Source organism: Phacochoerus africanus, chromosome 3 (assembly GCF_016906955.1).
Source record: "Phacochoerus africanus isolate WHEZ1 chromosome 3, ROS_Pafr_v1, whole genome shotgun sequence".
Taxonomy (NCBI): domain Eukaryota; kingdom Metazoa; phylum Chordata; class Mammalia; order Artiodactyla; family Suidae; genus Phacochoerus; species Phacochoerus africanus.
Window position 1 is genome coordinate 186,142,702 of NC_062546.1, and position 27,093 is coordinate 186,169,794.

A 27,093-nucleotide genomic window follows, 5' to 3' on the forward strand; every position below is an offset into this window, starting at 1 on the left:
ATTGGTTACTTCTGTTTCCCTCTATATAATTCTCTCTATATGCAATACATGATTTATCTACATAAAATTCTCAAACATTTTGATGCAGAATTTTGGTTAAGTGTACAGAATTTCACTTCAGATAGTTAACTTTTCTTAACCATTTCTACTAGCAATCTCTCTTTAAGGAAAAAATCCTAAAAGGTATAGGACATTAAAATGGGAAAAATAATAAAAAAGTTTTTATTGCCTCAATCTAGTCTATTATCTGCTCTTACATGAAATGGATTAACTATTTACTTTTGTGCATTCATGATATTATCAGGGCTTGCCCTACTAGGCTAAGAGAAAAAAAACACTGTTTCCTTTTCAGTATCTAGCATGATCCAGAAACAGTTACACTTTCTATGAACCCAGGACAAAGACAAGGTTTCTTTGAACTCTGTGACGCTAATTCACTATCAAAGCGATATTAGGAAGACAAAGTACAATAAAAACCAATTATTCTTTAAGAACATCCAAAGAGATTCCCAGTTCCCTAAATTTCCTTAACATTATTAAAATTAATGTTTAATTTCGAGCATTCTATGAAAGCTCAATGAGTAACACTGGCAAAAATGTTTCTATACCCTCTACAGTCATTTAAATGCTCATATTTGAAAACATTCTTATCCAGGGAATTCCCATCCTGGCGCAGCAGAAACGAATCTAACTAGGAAACACGAGGTTTTGGGTTCAATCCCTGGCCTCCATCAGTGGGTTAAGGATCTGGCATTGCTGTGAGCTGTGGTGTAGGTGGCAGATGTGGCTGGGATCTGGCGTTGCTGTGGCTCTGGTGTAAGTCGGCAGCAACAGCTCTGATTAGACCCCGAGCCTGGGAACCTCCATATGCCGCAGGTTCGGCCCTAAAAAGACAGAAAGAAAGAAAACATTCTTATCCAAAGGGCATTCTGTGCTTTAAGAAAGCATGCTAAAAGCATAAAACTATTACTACAGAATAGAGGAAAACTCGATTCTTGCCAATTTGCATACTCTTGAGAACATATATCCAAAATAAATACATTACTTACTTTTCAGTGACTTTTACTGAAAAACCCTATGTAATAACAATTCACCTTTATTCTGATCCTTGTGCATAAAGCAATGCACTCTTCTTGGGGGAACTACTCATATTCTGCAGCTATGCCAATTCTCTAGAAAGCCATCAATTCAGCTAAGGAAAATATAAGTGTGCCTTTAAAAAAAAAATCCAATTTAAAAAATTAAAATTTAAAAAAGACAAAGATTAACCCTCTGACTATTTAAAAGCCACAAACTACTTTACTGAAGATTTCAAATATAATGCTCAAGACACGCACACACACAATCAACAGAACTCCAGGGACATATCTGCTATACAAAATGAAAAACTCTGAACCCTGTACCAATCAATTTGTGTCTTTGTTTATTTACTCCTGCTACATTTTGAAACTAAGAAGGCAGTGAAAAAACTGTATATCCTTTGTTGACTTTATAAACATTGGTACATAATGACGTCTTAAATCTTAAACTACCATTCCCATGACATGTCCACACAAATTTCAAAAGGTGGGTAAACTTTTTTTTTTTCACCTTTCTTTCAAAACTAACCTCATATGCTTGTTTCTCAAATTTAAGCCTCTCTTAGGAGTTCCCTGGTGGTCTAGCAGTTAGGACTCGGTGCTTTTGCCACTACAGCCCAGGTTCAATCCCTTGCCTGAGAACTGAGATCACAGAGCAGCCAAAAAAAAAAAAAAAAAAAAAACCTCCAGCTTGATCAAATTTAGGCCTCTCTAAATAAGCCCCAACTTTCCCTGAAGTTCTATCCAAACATTTCCCACCACCTTCTTGAATGCTATAACATCAACTTTAAACTCCTTTGTTCACTTAGTAAAAAATAATTTATTAAACTACTCCAATTTGACGACACTATGATAGGCATACAAATGTGAACATGACACAGTCCATGCCCTCTTTAGGAGACTCCCCAGACTTCCTTACATCTGTCCTTCCACCATCACTCAAGCACAAGAATCTCAGCATCAGCTTTAACCTCATTCTCACTTATCTAAAGCAGTCTTTTCATAGTTACTACCCTAATTCGGAAACACATCACTCTGCCATCCTTCCCACCTACTGTTTATTAAACAACATTTACTAGTCACAGCTAAGCACCATACATGCAATATCTCATTACTTTCACAATAAATTCAAAGGACAGGGATTATCAACATCTCCATTTTACAAATGAGGAAACTGAGTTTCAGAGAGATTAGGTAATTTATCCATGGTTACAGAGTCAGTAAGAGACAAAACTAAGTCTAGCACCAGAATCCATGTTTTAAATTTTTAACCATTACCATAATGAATCCTCAATGATGTGCAGTAACTACTTCAAGTCTCCATTCTCTCAGCATTTTTCTATCCAAAAAATTATTTATCCCATAATACCCCTCCTAAAAAACTACTCTTTTTTATCTCTTACCAACTAAAGTGTGCACTTGTTGTCTCCTTAACTTTCTTGCTAAAGGGGAGAAGAGGGGAGAGGGAGGGAACCTGTCTTATTTTCTTTTGTACTCCAACAAAATAACAGGCATTTAGTAAATGCTAAAATACTTGCTGCTGATGCTAATTCCCTTCCCAAACATTAAAAAAAAAAAAATTCTTATCAAGGTATGAATACTTAACATGGTATCTACCCTCTTAACAAATATTTAAATCCACAATACAGTATTGTTAACTATAGGTATAATGTTGGGCAATTATCTCTAGAACTTATTGATCCTGCTTAACTGAAACTTCCTCCTAAACATTTTTAACAGCTCATCACTACCTATAAAATAAATCCAAATGTCTATGTTTGGCCCTATTTTTAATTCTCTCTTTCTCAACACAAATCCTGTTCTACACAAAATATTAAATTTTAGTATTTTCTTCCATAACCACGACCAACCAGTTACTTAAATATGGAATTTCCCTTTATCTGCTTTGGAAACTGCATCTTCACCGGTCTCGCAGTTTAACCTTTTAAAATATATAAACTACTGCTCTGATTTCTAAGGGCTTTCTCTCCTAAAAAGATCCACAAAATAAATGCACAAAGAAATAAAATTAGTGTGGTGGCTGGAAGTGAAGAGAGAAGCTGAACTAGAGAAATTTTATCTCCAATTTAGAGTCTAAAATCTGAATGATTTGATGACATAAGAATGGGTAATATCATCCAAAGCTGGATAACCCTTTGGTTTTTTGTGTGTTCTTTAATTTGTCTGCAGAGTGAAATGGTACTTGTCATCATTGACAAGAATTTTAGTAAGGTGGTGTTTCCCAAAGGCATGATGGGTCTTAGAGCAAGCTTCAATTTACTTATTCATTTAACAAATTCTAAAAAAACAGAAATGAAATAGTTCCTAGCCTATATTCTAGGAGACAGACTGTGAATAATCACACAAATAAATATATAATTACAAGTTCTAAAAAATGATATAGTTAAGGGCATGATGAGAGATTATAATAGGAGTAACCAATTTAATACTAGGGAGTGGTGGAAGTTAGGGAGTATCAGGAGAGGGCTTCTCTGAGGAAGTACCACTTAAGCTGAAAATTGAAGAATGAGTTAATTGGGGGGTGGTCATGCTAGGACAATCCAAAACAGCACATATAAAGGCCCTGTGATGGAAAATAACTTGGTGTGACTAAGGAAATGAAAAGTAGTGTGGCTGGAGTTTACTGAAGAAGAGGATGGTGCAAGATACACCAAGTAAAGCAGGAAAGAATCAAGTTATGTAGAATCTTGTAGGCTCTAATAAGGATTTTGAATTTTAATGTAATAAGCACTAGGTGACGGGAAATCCACTGAAGGTTTTTAAGCAGAGAAATGACATGTTACTGCTGAACAGAAAAGTGATATGGATTGTCTGGGTTTGGGGAAGGGAGTGAAAGGAGCAGGAATGGAAGAAATTAGGACAACCAGATATGAGAGTACTGAAATGATTCAGCTTAAAACACATTACAATAACAATAATGCCTACTAGCCATTTACTCTGTGCCATGTGCTTACCATGGTTATTTCATTTAATCCTCACAGCAATCCAATAAGGTGATTACTACTCCCATTTTACAGATGTGAATATAGGGAACCAGTAACACTAAGTCCAGGTGAAAGAGGATTGTGGCTTGAACTAGAAAAATGATACTGAAAATGTACAGAAATGGATTCAAGACATATAATGGAAATAGAATAAATAGAACCTGAAGAGGATATAGATACACAGATGAGGACAAAGTTAAGAATGGCTTTCAAGGAGTTCCTGCTATGGCTCAGAGGTAACAGACCTGACTAGTGTCCATGAGGACACGGGTTTTGACCCCTGGCCTTACCCACTAGGTTAAGGATCTGACGCTGCCATGAGCTGTGGTATAGGTCACAGATGCAACTTGGATCTGGCATTGCTGTGGCTTGGCATAGGCTGGCAGCTACAGCTCCAATTCGACCCATAGCCTGGGAACTTCCATATGCTTTGGGTACAGCCCTAAAAAGACCAAAAAAAAAAAAAAAGGAATGTTTTTCAAATTTCTAGGCTATGTACATAGATAAATGGAGATAGCATTTTATGTAATGGAACACTGAATGAGAAAGCATTTGAGTATGGAGAGAAATAAACCTTTAGTTTTAGACACGTTCTATTTTAAATGTCTAAGAAAAAAATCAAGTTGAGATGTCCAGCAGACAGTTGGCTACTTAGATCTTGAGCTGAAAACAAAAGGAAGACACTGGAAATAAATATTCTTAAGTCATCAATATACAGGTTCAATTTAAAGCTTAGGCTGGAAGGAAAACCTAAAAGGAGAACAAGATCTAGGACTGAACCCAGATACCCCAAATTAAACATCTCTTGCTACAATTATCAATTACTTTAATTCACTGGACTTTTCAGTCTTCATTCGATTTTACCTTTCAGCAGAATTCAACACTTTTTTGGGGGGTTTTTTTTTTGGCTTTTTAGGGCCACATCCGTGGCATATGGAATTAGTAGGCTAGGGGTCCAATCGGAGCTGCAGCTGCAGGCCTACACCACAGCCACAGCAACGTGGGATCCAAACCTTCTCTGCAACCTACACCACAGCTCATAGCAATGCCGGATTCTTAACCCACTGAGTGAGGCCAGGGATGGAACCTGAGTCCTCATGGTTACTAGTCTGGGGTTCGTTACTGCTGAGCCACTATAGGAACTCCCGGAATTCAACACTACTGATAACTTCTTTCACCTTTTCTACAAAATTTGTACTCCTCTATCCAGCTAATAAATGCCAAGAATTCCTCAGTGCCCCATCGGAGGTCCCCTTCCTTTCTAGCACTGTACTCTTTTTAGGCAATTTCATCCACAACCAGAGCTTCAATTACTTTCAACATAACAGATATATACATATAGGTATAAATACATGCACGCACAGACCTATATATAGTTATATACACACACATCTGCCTATATATCCACTCAGAACTCTATTCTGAGCGCAAACCCAGTATAATCAACTGCCTACTTGACATCCTGATAGCTTTTCCAGTTAGACATGTCGGATAGTGCCTCCACAAAATAGGCATTTACACAGAAACTACATTTTGAAAGGATTATAAAATTACTCCAGGCCAACTCTCCAGAAAGAGGATTTTGTCATCAATTATCTTTTCGTGTCATGACCTAAAACGAGTAAACCTGACAATCTGATCCGATGGCTAAAGATGGGGAACAACCAACCAAAACCACGACAAAAATACAATTCATGCTTTTTAGTTAAGAGATGGTTAAGGGAGAGAAGATGAAGAATGGTCAATAGAATGAAACTATCATGTCCCAAGGTCTGATGGACGTGCGGCAACGGAAGTCACCTTAAGTGATAGCAGGCCTCGCTAAGGGGAGCGCAGCGGAGGACAGCCCCCAGCAAAAAGGAACCAGGTTTGAGTTGCGGGGGGAGCGAGTGACAGTAAAAGACCAGGTCAAAGGAGGGGGAAAGCCTGGGGGAAGACCCAAGTAGAGTACCTGTGAGGCCAGAGGGGGCGTCGCGGGGATGGGGGCGGGCTGAGCAGCAGCCGGACGAACTCCAGAGGAGTGAACGCCGAGTGGGCGGACCGCAAGGGGCGGGGGGTGGGGGGGCCAGGGTAAAACGGCTCAGTGGAGACGCTCGCCGGGCCCGCCTTACCTGTGCCCGCGAGTCCGGAGCGCCGGACAGGCCTGCCGGAAGCACGGAGTCCAAGCGGAGGGGGAGGAGCTGGGGGTAAGGAAGGAAGGGACACCAAACACGAAAGAGAGGGGCCGCTCACTCCCCCAGTCAGGGAGAGCGGCTGATGGCGGGAACTGTGACCACACGCAAACACGCACGCACGCACGCACACTCGACGCGACCAGACGAGGTGCGTGCGCGAAAGCCTGGAAACTCCGCCCCTCCTACGCCCTCGCCCCGCCCCAGCACCGAGGGAAATCTCGCAGAGGTAGCCCCGCCCCTGTACTGATCGTAGTACGCACGCGCACTATCCATCTCACGCACTTTGGACCGCCCACCATTTCCCTCCGCGTCAGCCCTGTTGGGCATGCGCACTACTTGTCCCCTCCAGACTGCCGGGTTTTTCCCGCCCTTTACTGGACTCTGGAGGAGGCTCAGAGTTCACGCCCCTCTCTGGGGATACCTGCTCCGAGCCGGGGGATGCGAGGACTAGTAGGTGGCAGACGTCCTTCTGGTCCTGAATCTTAAGGGACAAAGGATAAACTCTAGGACTGTTAACTCTTTGGAGAGCTGGGAAGCGGGAAGAGGTAGTGTGGAAGGGGTCAGAGGTGAAAGGTCAGAGGGCTGCGAAGGGGGCGGAGCGAGCCGGAGGCGGATGGCGGCTGCGGCGGCTCATCATCTTTGGCGGCAGAGGCGCTGAAGCTGGGACGCGAGTCCGGCGCGTCCGGCAGTTGGAGGAGAGCGGCGGCCGCTCCCAACATGCACAGTCTAGCGACGGCTGCGGTAAGTACCCGTGCCGCCAGGCTTGGGGCCCAGAAGTCTTCCTTAACGCCGCGTTTCGGCCTTCTTTTCCAGCTCCCTGTCTCGGTCCGGGAGTCCTGCTCCTCCTGCCCTCAACCCGCGAGGCCCGGGCCTCCCTCCTCGCCGCGCTTGGCTGTGGCGGAGCAGGCCCCCGCTTTCCTCGTCGTCCGGCTCTCGCAGCCTCTGGCGTGCCGCGTAGTGCGTTCTTTTCAGGCCCCGGGGCCTGGTCCCGCGGCCAGAGCGCCTCCTTCGCAGCCCCGACCCGCCATTCATTGATTCATTTGCTTGACCAACAGTTTCAGGGCGTCAGTTGCGTGCTTGGCGTCGGCGGAAGCGAGGGGAGTTCCGCAGTTTGTCTGACATGACCCATGCTGTCGAAACTCCCAGCCTAGGCACGTCGCGGCGGGGAGGAAATGGCTTTTAGCTCATGCCACTTGCTTTACAGATGCAAAATCCGAGACCCGGAGAAGTGAACAGTTACTACGTTTGACTTAACGATTCTCTGCGATTACAACCTTTTTTCACATCTCGTTTTACCAGCGTGATCTTTCACCAAGAAAAACAGTGTAAATCAACCTGCCTGAAGTAATCCTATGGCTTCCCATTGCATTGAGATAATATCCAGACTCCTTGCCTCGGCCTACAAGGTCCTCCCTGAACGTTATGTTCCTGACCCTCGTTTTCAGTCTCTTGTCACTGCTCCGCAGGCTCCAGCTACACTGGCCTCAGTTCCATCTTTTCTCCCTATGCTTTTCCACTCCAGCTTGCACCTTCTGATCTCTATTCCTAGGATGCTCTCCCTCTCCTCTCTCTCACACACACACACACACATACTTACACACAGACATTTCCCCACCTCCTTCCTTTCCTATAGATCTCTGCTTCTCTTCCTCAGGTCTCTCTCTCAGTCTCCTTTTCTGACCACCCTATTTGAAGTAGTTCTGGTAGTTTCCCTTGTGGCTCAGCGGGTTAAGAACCCGACAGAGTGTCCATGAGGATGCAGGTTCAATCCTCGGCCTCCCTCAGTGAGTTGAGAATCCGGCGTAACAGCAAGCTGCAGTGGAGGTGGCAGAGCGGCTCAGCTTCTGCGCTTGCAGTGGCTGTGGTGTAGGCCAGCAGCTGAAGTTCCAATCGGACCCCTTGCCCGGGAACTTCCAGATGCTGCAGGTGCAGCCCTAAAATGAATGAATAAATAAATAAAGTAGTTCTGTAACCCCCAACTTTTCTCTGTTAGAGTACTCACCCTTCACAGAATTGATCCCAATTTGTAATTTGTGTGTTCATTTGCTTGTTTGATATTTGTCCCCCGTTTGAGAGGATACATGGGGTCATGTGGGTCTTGTTTGTTTGGTTACCCTGATGCCAGGACAGTTCCTGGCACAAAGTTAGGGCTCAAATACTTTGGTGAATGATGGTGTCGATGAGGGAGACGACTACTGAGAGCAGAGAGCCGTTGTGGGAAAATGGGATCGTATGATTTGAGCGCACTCTTCTGAATGCCCATTCCACTTTAGTTTCACCAGGGTGAAGTGGCTTAAGGCAAGGGTAATGTACTGAAGTTGCATTACCAGGAAAAATGATATAAATCCTAACTAGAGAACCAAAAAATTGCCTAAACTTTAAATATAAAAAATGGAAAGGTGAACTGAGTGCAGCTTTGGACTATGGCTATGGACAGCATTGTCATCTCCAGGGCCTATGACATCTCTGCCTCCTGAGCTCTCAATTAGGTGATTGCAATTTCCTCAGCTTTTTGGTGTCTTCTCCCAAATTATATATATAATTTGTATAATTCTGGAAGAAGCCAGTCAGAAGATGAGGTTGCTGCTTGTAGGAGAGAGGCAAGTTAAACAAGGGATGCTTCTAAGGTCGGCTTGTCCTTCTCCAAAATTTGATTGTATCTTTTCTAGGCTTTGATAGCCGGTCTTTCCCCTGTGCCTCCCCCAAGTCTACCTATTCAATTTCTTTTCTTTTCAGTTGCTCTCTAGTACATCTTTTGAATGGCCATTAAAGTTGTACTTCACTACTTATAATGAGTACTCAACACATGTTTCTTCGGTTAAATTTACAATGCCTTGCCTTTAGTTAAAAATTGAGTTTTTAGGTACACTTTCACCGGTTATGCTGTTTGGATCACGCAGCTCTAACAAGTTTCTTTGTACCACTCATTCACTAGACTCTTTGGTTGGTGAGGAGACTAAAGCATAGAAAAGTTGAGCCAGGAGTTCCCGTCGTGGCACAGTGGTTAGCGAATCCAACTAGGAACCATGAAGTTGTGGGTTTGATCCCTGCCCTTGCTCAGTGGGTTAAGGATCCGGCATTGCCGTGAGCTGTGGTGTAGGTCACAGACGCAGCTCAGATCCCGCGCTGCTGTGGCTCTGGCATAGGCTAGCAGCTACAGCCCCGATTCGACTTCTAGCCTGGGAACCTCCATATGCCAAGCGAGTGGCCCAAGAAATGGCAAAAAGACAGGAAAAAAAAAAAAGAAAGAAAGAAAAGTTGAACCAATTCTTAATGCTTTCCATTAGGCGAAACTGCCTGTATGATTCTGATCTGGATAAAGGGACACTAATGGTGCATAACACGCACTAAAAACTGAAAAGCGTTGATAATATATGCAACAATGCCTGTGATAATCTAAATGGCTTGGGGAGATGCTTACTTTTTGCTTAATGATGAAAATTTGTGTTTATATGCACCTTTGTTTCTTTAAGTAACAAGTAAATCATCATTTCAGCTAGGAAGATAGTACTATCAAAGGAGAATATAATCATCAGTGAATGTAGGATGTTACTCATTACATGGAGGAATTGAGGTAATTTGGAAAATATCTTATATTTTGACTCTTCCTTTTAGTATTTTATTATGCCAGCAATTCATAGTATAAAGGACTCCGATCATTCTTTCCAGAATACACCCTAACATCTTCATTATTGCAATCACATAGTATAATTTCTTTCTCATGTCTATTAAACAAGGACAGAAATACCACAAAGGATTGTGTTAAATAAGAATAAGATCAGACTACTTGCTCCCAGACCTCAGCCTTGGGACTCTAATTCCTGCCTCAGCAAATTAACAAATCACTTGTTATGAACCTTGGAGGTTGCTTCAGCTTTATAAAACCACACATCCTCACATACCATGGGTCTTCTGTAATGAATGTTATGCTGGTGATCTAAATAGCCAAAGGTAGAATTCCTGTCCTGGCTCAGCGGAAATGAATCTGACTAGTAACCATAAGGACAAAGGTTTAATCCCTGGCCTCTCTCAGTGGGTTAGGGATCTGGTGTTGCCCCAAGCTGCAGCGTAGGTCGCAGATGCAGCTCGGATCTGGTGTTGCATGGCTGTGGCATAGGCCTCAGCTGCAGGTCCAGTTTGACCCCTAGCCCAGGAACTTCCATATGCCATAGGTGCATCCATAAAAAGAAAAAATATATATATGAGGATAATTAAGGCAATTTAGTGTTTCCCTTAGGCACTGTTTGTATGTATGTGTGTGTCTATCTGTCTTTTTAGGGCCACACCAGTGGCATATGGAGGTTCCCAGGCTAGGGGTAGAATTAGAGCTGTAGGCGCTGTTCTATGCCACAACCACAGCAACACCATATCCAAGCTGCATCTGCAGCCTACACCACAGCTCATGGCAACACCAGATCCTTAACCCACTGAGAGGGGCCAGGGATTGAACCTGCGTCCTCACAGATACTAGTCAGGTTCATTTCCACTGAGCCACAACGGGAACTCCCCTTTGGCACTATTAAGAAAATGTGTTTTCTTAGGATATCATCATTGTGGGGACACCCAAAGCCACGTATTGAGTAATCTCCAGACTTGGGGAAATAATCTCTATTTTAATCTAATTCCATTTTTTTCTGTATTCACTGTCACATATTCATTAAGAGGAAAACCAACAATTGTTTTGGTCCTTGAACATAAAATTGTATTGATAGACTTGGCTATTTTATGTTTAAGAAGAGCCATCAACAATAGTTTTTTTAATTTATTCAAAGTGGGGGAAATCATTTCCCATTTGTGGGTAAATGTGGGTCTTTTTTTAAGTTCTAAATAGCTTTCTCCTTTTCACATTGTGTTAAGATTTTGTAGAAATAGAAAACCAACCAACAGAACCCTGTGTTTGTGACACTTGGAGTTAACCATTGGTGACTCACTTTGATAAATGTCTTGCCTGTGTTAAGCTTTGTTGAAGGAAAAAAGTTACTTGAGGAGTTCCCTCATGGCTTAGTGATTATGGATCTGATGTTGTCATTGCTGTGACTGGTTACAGCTGTGGTGCAGACCTGGGGCCAGGGAACCTCTGCATGCTGCTGGTGCAGCCAGAAAAAAAAAAAAGAAAAAAGTTACTTTAAAAATATTTGCCACGTACAAGCCATTAAGCAGGAAAGAGGAGAATGAGTCCCTCCTAAAGTTTAATAGTATGAAAGTTTTTTAACCATCTTAAAAAGAAAGGACCACTGATTTTAAAAGCAGGTTATAACTAAAAATACATAGTTAACAGTCGAGCTTGTTTCTGATCTTAGATGTGTTGAGGATGATAATTTATAGTCCAAATCAGACTTCTCATAAAAGACTTTGCTACTAGGTATGTTAATTGAACCCACTGTTTATCCATATCCAATTGGAACAGAATATCAAACTTAAAATACTATATTGGGGAGTTACCCTTGTGGCTCAGTGGTAAGGAACCTGACTGGTATCCATGAGGACGACTGTTCAATCCCTGACTTTGCTCAGTGGGTCAGGATCCAGCATTGCTGTGAGCTGTTATGTAGGTTACAGACGCTGCTTGGGTCCTGCATTGGTGTGGTTGTGTAGGCTGGCAGCTACAGCTCTAATTCAATCCCTAGTCTGGGAATTTCCACATGCCGTAGGTACAGCCCTAAAAAGCAAAAAAATAAAAAAATATCATATTGGGTTCTTAAATAATTCCTTTATTGTGGAGGAGTGTGTGTGTGATTTCAATCCTATACACCAAGTAAGGCTCACTGATTATAGAGAGTACACTAGAATTTAAATCTAATTCTGCCATACACTTCCTTGTGAACTTGTGTATGTTAAAACCTTTCTTAACGTATCTCCTCTCAGAATTTTTAGAGTAATTTGAGGTGATCCACAGTGACTGGCTGATGATAGTATGTTCAATAAATATTGCCTTCTATTAAAAGTTTCTAAAAACGTCAAACCTAGTCTTTAGTGAAGGTCTGGGTGTGGGGTTTACAGAAAGGCGGACTAGAAAATTGGGAAGGATAATGGAAAAGGTCTGTGCTTGATTGTGGTAGTGGTTACGTGGGTATATATTTCTCAAAATTCATTGAAAATTACATTTTAAAAGGGTACACTTAAAAGTTTTATTGGGGAGTTCCCGTCGTGGTGCAGAGGTTAACAAATCCGACTAGGAACCATGAGGTTGCGGGTTCGGTCCCTGCCCTTGCTCAGTGGGTTGATGATCCGGCGTTGCCGTGAGCTATGGTGTAGGTTGCAGACGCGGCTCGGATCCCGCGTTGCTGTGGCTCTGGTGTAGGCCGGTGAACCTGGGAACCTCCATATGCCGCCGGAGCGGCCCAAGAAATAGCAAAAAAAAAAAAAAAGTTTTATTATATGTGAATTGTACCTCAATAAAATTGAGTTTTTAAAAGGGCTCCTTAGATTAGTCTCTCACTTAAAATCAAAGAAAGAAATTTTAGAGCTGACTGAGACTTTGATAATTATTTAATATAATTCCTTCATTTCACCAGTGATAAAATTGAGGCTTAGGAAAGCAAATGATTTATCGTAGGTCACACAGTTCTAGAAATGGCAAAACTGTTTTGAAGCCACTTCTGGCTCCCAATCCAGTGTGCATTCCAGTTGTGTGCTCATGTAGTTACTTGCAAATAGGGGTCTTTTCTATTCTTTAACTTGATAAACAGTTTCTTAATCCTGGTTCCATAAATTGGTTATAGGAGCTCTATAAATTCCCTGAAATTATGTTTAAATTTTAGGAAAAAATAAATTATGTGCAAAACAATTTGAAGTTGTATATTTTTCTGAGGAAAAGATCCAAGAGATTTCATTTTACTCATAAAATGTTAACCTCTGCCCTTGTGGTAGGTAGTATTCTCTTTTTGTTAATGTGTTTAAGTTGGTCGGGGAAAAGGGAAGTCAGATGGATTTGCTACTGTCTCTGGACGGTGGGTGCTATTCAGTCCAGTTCAGATCAGCCACAACCTCAGAAATGTATTGGTAAACCAGCAAGTAAAAGAATTGTCACAGTTGAACCGGGGATCTTTGGAAGTGATCTTTAAATAGAGAGTGGGGAGTTCCCGTCGTGGCGCAGTGGTTGACGGATCCGACTGGGAACCATGAGGTTGCGGGTTCGGTCCCTGCCCTTGCTCAGTGGGTTGACGCTCCGGCGTTGCCGTGGGCTGTGGTGTGGGTTGCGGACGCGGCTCGGGTCCCGCGTTACTGTGGCTCTGGTGTAGGCTGGTGGCTGCAGCTCTGATTTGACCCCTAGCTTGGGAGCCTCCATGTGCCGTGGGAGCGGCCCAAGAAATAGCAACAACAACAACAAAAAGACAAAAAAGACTAAAAAATAAAAAATAAATAAATAAATAGAGAGTGGGAGGAGGAGGAAACCTGTCCACTGTTTTCTCATAGATTTATCTGTTGTAAAATGAGGATAATAACCACACTGCTGTGATCATTCAGTGAAACTATGTTTTAAAAAGTATAATGCAGGGAGTTCCTGTTGTGGCACAGTGGAAACAAACCCAACTAGTTTCCATGAGGACATGGGTTCAATCCCTGGCCTTGCTCAGCGGGTTAAGGATCTGGTGTTGCTGTGAGCTGTGGTGTAGGTCACAGACGCATCTCGGATCCCGTTTTGCTGTGGCTGTGGTGTGGGCCGGCAGCTATAGCTCCAATTAGACCCCTAGTCTGGGAAATTCCATATGCCGCAGTTGTGGCCCTAGAAAGCAATAAAAAAATAAGATAACATAACATAAAAGTTTCCTCTCTATATAATATAATATAATAAGTTTTCCTCCAGAGTGCCAGCACCTCTCCAGGGCCACCATCTTCTCTGCAGGAATCAAGCCAGCTCTGGAAGTGGACTTTGTTGTCAGAAGCTGTGCTATGCTGATTGGTGTCTACCAGTGCAGCCTGGTGTTGTTCACCTAGGGTTCCCCAGGATGGGGTATAGGAGTACTGGATACAAGTAACAGATTGGCTCTAGAGAGGGTGATGGAGCTTACCTTTGGTGTCTAGATGCCAGGCCTCTCGGAGTGAGTAATAATTAATCAAGATAGATAACTATATTGCTGCAGCATTGTCTGTGAGGCCCTCTTTACAATTGTGGGCAGGAAACCTGAAGCTAAAATGTTAGCCTTTTTTTCCACTTTTAAGCTTTTAAGGTGATGTAATACTCTGGATAAATGTATGCTATCTTCTGGTGGTAATTACATTTCCAAAAATAATATTTAAAGTTGAGAGCCTACCTGTAGCAGCATAAAAAGGGCAGGTGCTTGGACCATACTGCTTTCGCTCTTGGGAGAGGGAGAAATCTACCCTATTCCTTCTACATCATGTGTGACCCTATGCTTTCTTGAGGAGCATCACTGATGAGATTTACAAAACAGATTTTAGCAGATGAAGGCAATTGAAGAAGACTTGAGTTGCATGGTATTTGGGTCCATTTAGCAGAACACCTTGTTCATTCTAGCAAGCAAGTGAAATGATGACCATTAAGCTAAAAGCTTCTGATCAAGCTTCCATTTGTTGAAGGCCATTGTTCAGCTTGGGTAGAATAAATATGAGTACACCTCAAAGTCCATCTTAGACTTCATTCTGTCCTTCAACAAGGACAGGTGTCCTTTTTGTTCCTTATTTTTATATCTGAGCAATGGGTAGGTCATCATTCTATCACACCAAAGTATAGTGACAACATGTATATACTGTGAGAAGCTGTGTGATATGGTTCAAGAAAGATTGGAATAGGAGTTCCCTTGTGGTGCAGTGGATTATGGATCCAGCATTGTCACTGCAGTGGCTCAGGTTGCTGCTGTGGCACACTTTCAGTTCCTGGCCTGGTAACTTCCATACACCATGGGTGTAGCCAAAAAAAGAAAAAATTAAGATTGGAATATGCCACTTCGTACTTGGGTGAATTGAGCAAGTTAATTTCTCTGAACATTGGTGGTCTCATCTGCATGTGTAGATCCCTTTTTTTCTATATACATATCCTATTCCTCACGGTGTGGGGGAATTTAGTGAGAAAATATTGGGCATAGGAATAGAAACTACCCTGAATTTGTTAGGTCTTTAGAGCCAGAAATAGCAATGGTGACTGTTTTTCTACCATTTTCCAGATAAGAATAATTAAGGTACTTGGGAGTTTCCTGGTGGTCTAATGGGTTAAGGATTCAGCATTGTCACCATGTTGGCTTGGGTCGCCGCTGGCTGGGGTTTAATCCCTGGCCCAGGAATTTCAATATGCCTCAGGCACAGCCAAAAATAAGAAAGAGAATAATGAAGGGACTTAACCAAGGTCACAAGGTATTTGACAGGTGTAAAGATTATAGAAATGCTTGGAGTTCCTGCTCTGACACAAAAGGCTCGGCAATGTTTCTGGAGCACTGAGACTCAGGTTCAATCCCTGGCCTGGCACAGTGGGTTAAGGATCTGGCATTGCCGCTATAGCTGTGGTTTGAATCTGGGAACTCCATATGCCTCAGGGCAACCAAAAAAGGAAAAAAAAAAATTATAGAAATACACAAAATTTTTTGGAATATTGAGATTCTTTAGCACAATAATGAAAGCATGTTGTACAAGTCCATTTATATAGTTCTTACATGAGTAAGTAATGAATGAATCTCAAAGGGGTGGACGTAGAGTATGAATCATTAGAAGGAGGAGCTCTTCCAAATCACATAGGTTTTTTTGCTTCTTGGAGAGGAATGCTGGAATTACTAGGGAAGGAAAGCAATGGGGTGGGGTAGTGCCTTCTTTTCTTTCAAAAACCATCATAGGCACATGGTTTAAAGAAAAAAGTTTAAACTGTGTGGAAGATTTTATTGTATACAATGAAAAGTAAGTATCATATGTAGAGTCCAACCTTAGAAGTAACTACTATTAATGGTTTCTTGTGTGCCCTTCCAGAAATGTTATATGTAAATACATAAGAGTGTGTGTGTGTTAACGGAAGCATATATGCTGTTCTGCACCCCTTTTATTTCGTTTCTTTTTTTTTTTTTAATAAATCTTTACTCTTTCAATATTGGGAAGACTGGGTTTTCTTTTTTTCTTTTTTTTTTTTTTTTTTTGGTCTTTTGTCTTTGTTGTTGTTGTTGTTGTTGTTGCTATTTCTTGGGCCGCTCCCGCGGCATATGGAGGTTCCCAGGCTAGGGGTTGAATCGAAGCTGTAGCCACCGGCCTATGCCAGAGCCACAGCAACGCGGGATCCAAGCCGCGTCTGCAACCTACACCACAGCTCACGGCAACGCCGGACCGTCAACCCACTGAGCAAGGGCAGGGACCGAACCCACAACCTCATGGTTCTTAGTCGGATTCGTTAACCACTGCGCCACGACGGGAACTCCTTATTTCGTTTCTTATTTAGTATCAGCAAAGAATAGAGCTCACGCTTTTTTTTAAAAGGCTGTATAGTATTCCATGTAAAGGATGTACCCATACATATTTAACTAATTCTTTGTTGATAGCTGTGGATAGATTTCAAGTTTTCTCCTTTTAAAATAGTGCAGCAGTAAGTGTTCTGGTATGTCTTCAGTACAGCCTAAGTATACCTGTAGGGTACATTTCTAAAGATGGAATTATTAAGGAGTCTGCATTTTTGATGTCGATAGATTGAATTAGTTTACATCAAGTGTATGTATTTAGAAAAGCTCCCCTGGTATTTGAAAATACATTCCCTCTAAAGCACTACTGCAGGAGTTCCCATCGTGGCACGGTGGTTAACGAATCCAACTAGGAACCATGAGGTTGCGGGTTCTATCCCTGGACTTGCTTATTGGGTCAACGATCCGGCATTGCCGTGAGCTGTGGTATAGGTCGCAGACTAGGCTTGGATCCCTCATTGCTGTGGCTCTGGTGTAGACTGGTGGCTACAGCTCCGATTAGACCCCTCACCTGGGAACTCCATATGCTGCAGGATCAGCCCTAGGAAAGGTAAAAAGACAAAAAAATAAAAAAAATAAAAATAAAGTACTACTGCAGAATAAGATTTGATGCAAACGAGACATGTTTACTTTCTTGTTTTCTTTTGAAGCCTGTGCCTACTGCACTGGCTCAAGTGGATAGAGAAAAGATCTATCAGTGGATCAATGAGCTGTCCAGTCCTGAAACAAGGGAAAATGCTTTGCTGGAGCTAAGTAAGAAGCGAGAATCTGTTCCTGACCTTGCACCCATGCTGTGGCATTCATTTGGTACTATTGCAGCACTTTTACAGGTGGGTATATATCCATGAGTTTCGCTTCATACCTGTTTATCACGCTTGTGTCTCTCTGCCTTTGCCCAAATGATTTTGAAAAACTTTGATTTTTTTTTTAAAGCATTAACAGCTGGTAGAATCTGTTTTAGAAAATTCTAAGGTACTTATTAAAATGCAGATTCTTGGATCCTACTTAAGAGATTTGGCTTATTTAGTGTGAGATGAAAAATCTGTAATTTTAACAGCCAGCGCCCCACACCCGAGTGATTCTGATGCAGGTGGTGTAAGAACTGCACTTTGAGAAGCACAGCTTTAGGAGGAGGAGTACAAAATAATGTTGCATGACACAGGGAGAAGGTGGAAAGGAAGGTTTAAGAATTGAAAGGTACATTCTGGGGGAAGAAAATGCTAAGATAAAGATATAATAAGGAGTTCCCTCATGGTGCATAGGATCCGGTTTGTCTCTGCTGTGGCTTGGGTTGCTGCTGTGGCACAGGTTTGATACATGGCCCAAGACTTTCTGTGTGCCAAGGGCAAAGCCAAAGAGGAAAAACCAAAAAAAAAAAAAAAAAGATGTAGCGGCTATAGGATTAAAGGTAGAAATACTTGTACATTAAAGAATAAATGACTGAAGTTCCCACAGTGACACAGTGGGATCAGTGGTGTCTCTGCAATGCCAGGATGCAGGCTTGCTCCCTGGCCTGGCACAGTGGGTTAAAGAATCCAGCATTGCCACAGCTACAGTGTAGGTCACAACTACAGCTTGGATCTGATCCCTGGCCCAAGAATTCCATATGCCGTATGTGGAATTTGGCCATAGAGTGGCCAAAAATAAATAAATAAATAGGAGTTCCCGTCGTGGCGCAATGGAAACAAATCCGACTAGGAACCATGAGTTTGCAGGTTCGATCCCTGGCCTCAATCAGTGGGTTAAAGATCCAGTCAGTGGGTTAAGGATCCGGCGCTGCTGTGAGCTGTGGTGTAGGTCGCAGACACAGCTCAGATCTGGCGTGGCTGTGGCATAGGCCAGCAGCTGTAGCTCCTGTTAGACCCCTAGCCTGGGAACCTCCATATGCCATGGGTATGGCCCTAAAAAAGGTAAAATAAGTAAATAAATAAATGAAATTTCAAATCTGCTAAGTAAATTCACTTTCTTCCCTACCACATGAACCCAAAAAACTAATCTTTCTTAGAGGAACATTTTCTATGTAAAAGGTTTACAATTAAGATAAGTTGTAGGAGTTCCCATCATGGCTTAGCAGAAGCGAATCTGACTAGTAATATCCATGAGGACACAGGGACGGAGATCCCTGACCTTGCTCAGTGGTTAAGGATCTGGTGTTGCCATGAGCTGTGGTGTAGGTCACAGACGCAGCTCGGATCTGGCGTTGCTGTGGCTATGGCGTAGGCTGGCGGCTGTAGCTCCGATCACACCCCTAGCCTGGGAACCTCCATGTGCTGCAGGTGTGGCCCTTAAAAAAAAAAAAAAAAGATAAATTGTAGTCAGCAAATCATCACCTTTTGACAGAGAATACTTATGTTCACTTGCTGTTTGTTCACATCCTTACACATATACCCATGTTTTTATTTCCCCCCTTTTTGCATTTGCTGTCTGACCAAGCAGAAACTTCTTTATGAGTCACTGTGGTTGACTTACTAACACTTTCTGGCTAGCTGTCTCATCACTATAACTTAAAGTAGGGTGTTGATAAAAGAGGGGGTTATAAATGTAAGCATCCCTCAAGTGAAAGCCTCAACAGATGATGCAGGATATAGGAGGAAGTGTGAGTGACCACAGCTGCCTCCATAAGAAGTTTCCCAGAGATATAGTAGAATTGTTTCGGATAGCCTCGATCAGGTATGTTTGTGATGAAAAGATAGGCGCATTCTTTATTTTTGCCTTCTCTTTGATGGTTTGGTTCTTAAAGGAGGGAATTAAAGGTGTTTGTTTTCATGCCATAATTATTAAAGTTATTCCTTTTACAGCAGAAATTGACAGTGATAAATTTACGCTCTTATCAACTATAATAAAAAATATTTTTTAAAGTTATTCCTTGTTTATCTGGTGCTGATTTGCATTTTTTAGGAAATTGTAAATATTTACCCATCTATCAACCCACCCACCTTGACAGCACACCAATCTAACAGAGTTTGCAACGCTCTGGCATTACTGCAATGTGTGGCATCACACCCAGAAACCAGGTAAATGCTTTGAGTGAGTGTGTGGGTATAGGTCTGTGTTGAATGTGGCCCTAAACTTCCAAATGATGCGAGGAGGGCATACATTAGGGGGCATGGGAGTGGGTGTGGATCTTTAGCACTCTCATTTAGGTTTCTCATTCACCAAATCTTAGTGTAGTAGCAATGTGGTATTGTTTAACCTGTTCTTTCATAATTTGTTTCTTGCCTTTTCTTACTGTTTTTTCTTTGTTTGTTTGTTTTTTGGGCCGTGTATGCAGCACATGGAAGTCCTTCCTAGGCCAGGGATCAAACCCGCACCACAGCAGTGACCCAAGCTGCTGCAGTGGCAACACTGGATCCTTAATCCTCTGAACCGCAGGAAAACTCCTGCCTTCTCAAATTGTAGTAAAATATAAATAACATAAAATTTATCATTTGAACCATTTTAAAGTATCTAGTTCAGGAGTTCCTGCTGTGGCACAGTGGGATTGGCAGTGTTTCTACAGCCCTGAGGAAGGCATTGCCACAGCTGCAGCCTAAGTCGCAGCTGCGGCTCAATTCTGATCCCTGGCCCAGGAACTCCATATGCCATGGGACGGCCAAAAAATTTTTAAAAATAAAGTATCTAGTTCAGTAGTATTAAATGCATTTGTAATGTGCAACCATCACCGCCACCCGTCTTTATAATTAAAACACTATACCAGTTAAACAATAACTCCCCATTTCCCTCCCCCTGCCAACCACCATTCTACTTTCTGTCTCTAATTTTGACTATTCTTAGTACCTTGTATAAATGGAATCTTATAGTATTTGTCTTTTTGTGGTTGGCTTATTTTGCTTAATATCCTCAAGGTTTTTCCATATTACAGCATATATCAGAATTTCCTTCCTTTTTAGGGAGTTCCTTGTTGGTCTAGCAGTTAAGGATTTGGCATTGTCATTGCTCTGGCTCGTGTTTGATCCCTGGGCTGGGGATTTCCACATGCTGCAGGCATGGCCAAAAAAAACCAAAAAAAATTCCTTCCTTTTTAAGGCTGAATAATATTCCATTGTCTCATTTACTTTTTACTCATTGATAGCAAGGAACATTAAAGGAGTGGTAGTGTCACCTCTCAGAAAAGGTCAGGCATACAGTACTTCTCCCTCCCGAATCCATGGTAGAAATCACTACACCATGTGTTAGGCACAGTGCCTGAAGTTTGGTAGGAGTTCAGTAAGTATTTGAACTTAGCACTTTTTCTCAAAATCTTTCTTATTAACACAGGATTCTAGGCAACCTCTGTAATGAGAATTGCACGCAAGTTGACATTTTGCCTTCCCGATATATCTGACAAATTAACAAAGGGGAGATACTGTTCAGGAATCTGCTTTGTGACTTTTATGGCCCTGAGGTAGTTAATAGCCATCTTAATAAAGCTTTTCCTCTCTTTGCCAGTTTTCTTTATATCATCTGAGTGTTACATTGCCACTGACCTTTTGGGTCATTAGAAAAGTTGCTAAAAAAATGGCTTTTAAGCACTTAAGAAAAATGCAAGAGTGCTTTGAGTGTTAAAAACTTGGGGAATTCCCTCGTGGCCTAGCAGTTAAGGATCTGGCATTGTCACTGCTATAGCGAGGGTTCAGCCTCTGACCCAGGAACTTCCTAGTGCCGTGGGCAGCCAAAGCCGGGAGGGGGCGGCGGGGGCTGAGGGTTATGGCTCTCCTACAAGGTGTAACTGTAAATCATATAAAGTGGTAGACTGACCCCGTATTAGTTGCCAGAACACATTAGCTGCAGATTAAAATATTTTTAGAATATTTAGTGTATCTGAAAACTCTAAAAGAAAAGTGTATTTAAGCAGATAAACCTTGATAGTGGTTGCTTTGTTTTGGTGTCCTGGTTCATAAGATTTTGTCACCTTGTACCTGTGAATATTATTATTTACTCATAATTAGATGAGGAAAGTCATCTAAAGAGAATCTCTCGGGTACTTAATTTTTTTTTCTGCTGTACAGCATTGTTTAATTATTTATTTTCTCTTGGGTACTTAATTAAATACATTTTTATGACCTATTTTATCAGTTTTTAAAGTAGTTAGTACTGATTCCAGGGAAAATTGTGTATTCTCTTAACCATTGGCCTACGCTAAGGTTTTTCCGCCTTGACACCGTTGACGTTTTGGGCCGGTTAAATCTTTGTGGTGGGAGGAGGGAAATAAGATAATATTCTATGCATTGTAGGATGTTTAGCAGCATCCCTGACCTCTGTCCCCCAGATGTCAGTCCCTTCAGTTATGTCAACCAAAAATATCTCCAGATATTGCCACATGCCCCTGGGGGGCAAAATCACCCCAACTGAGAACCACTGGTCTAGACTAAAAACCCCTTAACAGTCTTTCCTAGAGATTTCTTGGTCAGGCAATGTTATAGGCCTTAACAGAATTAATCACCTGGAAATTTGAATGTTCAGAATCCTTAGAAATTAACTCTGAGCTCTAAATGTGATTATCTTTTTCTTCCAGGTCAGCATTTCTTGCAGCACACATCCCACTTTTTTTGTACCCCTTTTTGCACACTGTCAGCAAAACACGTCCCTTTGAATATCTTCGGCTAACCAGTCTTGGAGTTATTGGTAAGTTATTAGGATTGTTTTGCAAGCCTGGAGTCATTCATAGTAGTGGCCGTAACTTAGGTGTTTTATCTGACCTTTTATAGCCTTTATTCACCAATTGTTCATTTTTGTCTTTGGGATTGAATCTAATAAATTAGTTTTCTCTAATAAATTTGTTTTCACTAATAAATGAATATCAGAAACATGATTACTCTTATCAAGTACCATTTCTGAATGTTGTTAATAAGGCTATGAGGCCTAACAATGAGATTAAATTCATTGTATATAGAGAAATGTTTATTAATTATAAGGAAAGTAAAAACAAGAGCATTAGGATTTCCTGTTGTGGTGCAGCAGAAACGAATCTGACTAGGAACCATAGGTTGCAGGTTTGATTCCTGGCCTCGCTCAGTGGGTTAAGGATCTGGAGTTGCCATGAGCTGTGGTGTAGGTCGCAGAGGCGGCTTGGGTAGCTGTGGCTATGGTGTCGGCCAGCAGCTGTAGCTCCGATTAGACCCCTAGCCTGGGAACCTCCATATGCTGCAGGTGTAGCCCTAAAAAGAAAAAAAAAAAGAGCTTTAGTCAGCAAATAAAGAATATTTATTACAGGAATAAGAATTTGAGTTTCTTGTTTTGATTTGGTTTTTTGTCTTTCTCACTTCCGAGTTGTTCTTCCATAACTCAAGGGGTTAACCTTCTGTCTTACCTTGTTAAATTTTTGAGTGTTCAAGTTAATGTTTCCCTATACATTTATTATGGGAGATGTGCCTAAAATACTTTTTACTCAAGAAAATAATATATTGGAGTTCCCTGGTGGCTCAGCAGGTTAAGGATCCCTGGCCTTGTTCAGTGGGTTAAGGTTCCGGTGTTGCATAGGTCACAGACACAGCTTGGATCCTGTGTTGCTGTGGTGTAGGCTGGCAGCTGCAGCTCCAATATGACCCCTAGCTTTGGAACTTCCATATGCCATGAGTGCAGCCAAAAAAAGGAAGGGCTTAGAGGAAAATTTTTAGTATTGAACGCTTATACTAGAAAGGTCTTGAGTCAGTGATCTAAGCTTTCACTTTAAGAAACTAGAAAAAGGACAAGTTCTCTGGTGGCTCAATTGGTTAGTGATCCAGCCTTGTCATTGCTATGGTGTGGGTTGGATACCTGGCCCTGGAACTTCTGCATGGGGGGGGAAAAAAACGAGAAAAGAGAGCAACATTAAACTAGAGCAGACAAAAGGAAGAAAATAATGAAGAATAGATAATCAATGAAAAGGAAACAGAAAATCAGAGAAAATCATTGAAACCAAAAGGGGATTTTTTATTTTTTTAGATATAATGACTTACACTATTGTATTATTTTTGGTATACAACATCATGTTTGATATATGTATGTATTGCAAAATGATCACTTTCATGAGTTCGGTTAATATCCATCACTGCACATTTTTTTTCCTTTTGATGAGAATTTTTGTGAGATCTTTAACTTTTTGGAGTTCCTTGGTGGCCTAGTGGTTAAGGATCTGATATTGTCACTGCTGTGATGTGGATTTGATCCCTGGCCCAGGAACTGCCGCATGCCAAGGATGTGGCCAAAGGAAAAAAGATCTCTAATTTTTTAAGATTTCTAATAGCAGAAATATACAAACATACAGTATAGTATTACTAATAGTCACTGTTCTGTACATTATATCCCTGGGAATTATTTATCTTATAACTGAAAGTTTATACCTTTTAATCCCCTCCCAATTTATAGAAAAAAATTCACCAAAATTAATAAACCTCTAACTACACAAACTGAGAAAAAAGTAAGACAAATTATAAATATTATGAATGAAAGGGGGTACATTGTAAGACTCATACAACTAAGAAGATGATAAGGTAATATTGGTAAGAACTCTTTGCCCATAAATTTGACAACTAGGTGAAATGGACAAATTCCTTGACAAATACAGTCTGCTAAAGTGCACTCAAAAAAAAAAAAAAAGCTGTTAGATAATAGTTTCTGTAGTTATAAAAACCTTCCAACATAGAAAACTGGAGTCCCAGATGTTTTCAGTTGGTTAATCTATCAAAAATTTAAAGAAGAAATAACACCAATTCTGTGAAACTTTTCCAGAACAGAGAGGGGAGGCTTTTCAACTCTTGGTGAGGCCAACATTGCTCTGATAATAAAACAGAAAAAGACATGAGAGAAGAATATAGGCCAGTATCCCTCATGAATATAGATGTAAAAATTCTCCAAAAAATTAGTAAATCAAATTCAACAATATATAAAAAGGATCACTATGATCAAGTAGGTTTTTTCCCAGGAAATCATGCTGGTTCAGCTTTCAAAAAAAAACAATCATGGGAGTTCCCTTGTGGTGCAGCAGGTTAAAGATCTGGCATTGTCACTGCAGCTGCCCAGGTCACTACTGTGGTACAGGTTCAGTACCTGATCTGGAACACATGCCATGGCATGCCAAGAGCATGACAAAAAAAAAAAAAAATCAGCCATTATGATTGACCATATCAGCAGACTAAAGAAAAATCATATGATCATTTCTGTATTTTTTTTTTTAAGAGCCTTTGAAGAGTTCCTACTGTAGGTGCAATGGCATCAGTCTCATCTCTGGAGCACTGGGATGCAGGTTTGATCCCCAGCCCAGCGCAGTAGGTTAAAGGATCCATTGTGGCCACAACTGCGGCATAGGTTACAACTGATTGGATCTGATCCCTGGCCCAGGAGCTCCATATGCTGTGGGGCAGCCAAAAATAAAAATAGATAAAATTTTTTACAAAGCCTTTGACAAAATTTAGTACCCATTCATGATAAAAACTCCATCAGAGTAGGAATAAAGGGGAACTTCCTCAACCTAATAAAGTACTAAATAAATAAATAACACCAAACCTTGCAGTTAAGATCATAGTTAACGTGAAAAACTGAATGGGGAGTTCCCGTTGTGGCTCAGCGGAAAACAAATCTGACTAGTATCCATGAGGATATGGGTTTGATCCCTGGCTTCCACTCAGTGGGTTAAGGATCCGGCATTGCCATGAGCTGTGGTGTAGGTCACAGATGCAGCTTGGATCTGGTGTTGCTATGGCTATGGTGTAGGCCAGCAGCTATAGCTCCAATTTGACCCCTAGCCTGGGAACTTCATATGCTGTACTTGCAGCCCTAAAAAGCAAAAAAAAAAAAAAAAAAACTGAATGTTGTCCCCCTAAGATTAAGACCAAAGCAAGGATGTTCATTCTTACCACTCTTACTCAATCTCATCCTTGATATCCTACCTGGTGCAGTGAGGCAAGAGAAAAAAATTTAAAAAGGCATACAAATTAAAAAAGAAAAAATAAAATATTGGCTACATCTTGAAATAATTATAAATGGAGTATAATCTTTAAAAACTCTGAATTAGGAGTTCCCGTCATGGCGCACCAGAAACAAATCCAACTAGGTTGAGGGTTCGATCCCTGGCCTCACTCAGTGGTGTAGGTCACAAACTCGGCTCAGATCTGGCATTGCTGGGGCTGTGGTGTAGGCTGGCAGCTACAGCTCCAATTAGACCCCTAGCCTGGGAACCTCCATATGCTGCAGTTGCGGCCCTAAAAAGACCAAAAAAAAAAAAATTTAAAAACTGAGTCACTCTATTGTATACCTGTAACATATAGTATTGTACAGCAACTACAATTTTTTAAAATTTTAAAATGTAAGACTATTCACAGGCATAGTTAACTGCATTGAAAAATCTTGAAGACTATAGAATAAAACTGCTAAAACTAGTGGACTTAAGGTTTAGTATACAAAAATCAATTATATTTTTGTATGCTTGCAATGAGCAAATTGAAATTTCACCAAAACTTGAAAACCTTAGGTGTAAATCTTATAAACTATGTGCAAAATCTACATTTAAACTACAAAACAATGATAAAATAAATCAAAGAGCTAAATAAATGCAGAGATACCACCTTCATCCATTTGTATATCAGTGATTCAATATTAAGATATTGATATCTGATACATAGATTTAGAGCAATTCTAACAAAATCTCAGTAGGATTTTTGATAGAAATGACAAATTGATCCTAAAATTTTATCTGGAAAGGCAAATGAACCAGAGTATCCATTTTTTTTAAAGAAGGATAAAACTGGAAGACATATTACCTGATTTCCAGACCTGTTAGAAAACTACAGTAGTCAAGACTGGTATTGGAGAAAAAGGGGGGTGGATTTATAGATGGGTGGAGCAGAATGAACAGTACAAAAATAGACACACACAAAACATGGTCAGTTGGATTTTTGACAAAAGTGGCAAAGAGAATTTATACTGAAGAAAGCATAGTCTTCAGGAAATTCCCTTTTGGCACAGCAGGTTAAGGATCCAGCATTGCCACAGCTGTGGTGATGGCTGCAACTGCAGTGCAGGTTTGATCCTGGCCCAAGAATTTCCACATGCTGGGACACACACACACACACACACACACACACACACACACACGAAAAAGCATAGTCTTCAATAAGTGGTACTGGGCCAATTGGATGTCCATATGTAAAGCAGTGAACCACAATTCATACCTTGTACTCCATATGAAAATTCGCTCAAAATGGCTTTTAAACCTACATATAAAAAATCTAAATGAGATAGTAATTTGATATCTGCTGTAGGCCATATTAGGAAATTGTGATGTGTGCTGTTTAGAGATGTAGCATTTATAGGTTGCCATTTCTGGTTAAAGTACATGATATTCCTTATTCTCTCCTAAAGTGGTTGGCTTTATTTATATATATTTTTTGTCTCCTTTCTAGGGCCACACCCATGGCATATGGGGTTCCCAGGTTAGGGGTCACATCAGAGCTGTACCTGCCGGCCTACACCACAGCCACAGCAATGC

The 27,093-nt window shown here is 41.2% G+C and overlaps 2 protein-coding genes across 5 annotated transcripts in view; one reads left to right on the forward strand and one right to left on the reverse strand.

Moving 5' to 3' along the window:
• USP37 (ubiquitin specific peptidase 37) overlaps positions 1-6,400 on the reverse strand; it is a 96,519-nt gene extending 90,119 nt beyond the window's left edge. For all 4 annotated transcript variants that reach the window (XM_047773495.1, XM_047773494.1, XM_047773493.1 and 1 more), the window contains exon 1: positions 6,196-6,400. The gene's annotated coding sequence lies outside the window, so the exon portion shown is untranslated. The remainder of the gene's footprint in view (positions 1-6,195) is intronic.
• Positions 6,401-6,584: 184 nt separating this feature from the next.
• Positions 6,585-27,093, forward strand: part of CNOT9 (CCR4-NOT transcription complex subunit 9) — a 33,156-nt gene continuing 12,647 nt past the window's right edge. The window contains exons 1-4 of the mRNA XM_047773499.1: positions 6,585-6,999; positions 17,300-17,479; positions 19,548-19,663; positions 22,144-22,253. Of these exons, the coding sequence (XP_047629455.1) occupies positions 6,976-6,999; positions 17,300-17,479; positions 19,548-19,663; positions 22,144-22,253 (430 nt within the window). The 5' untranslated portion in view covers positions 6,585-6,975. The remainder of the gene's footprint in view (positions 7,000-17,299; positions 17,480-19,547; positions 19,664-22,143; positions 22,254-27,093) is intronic.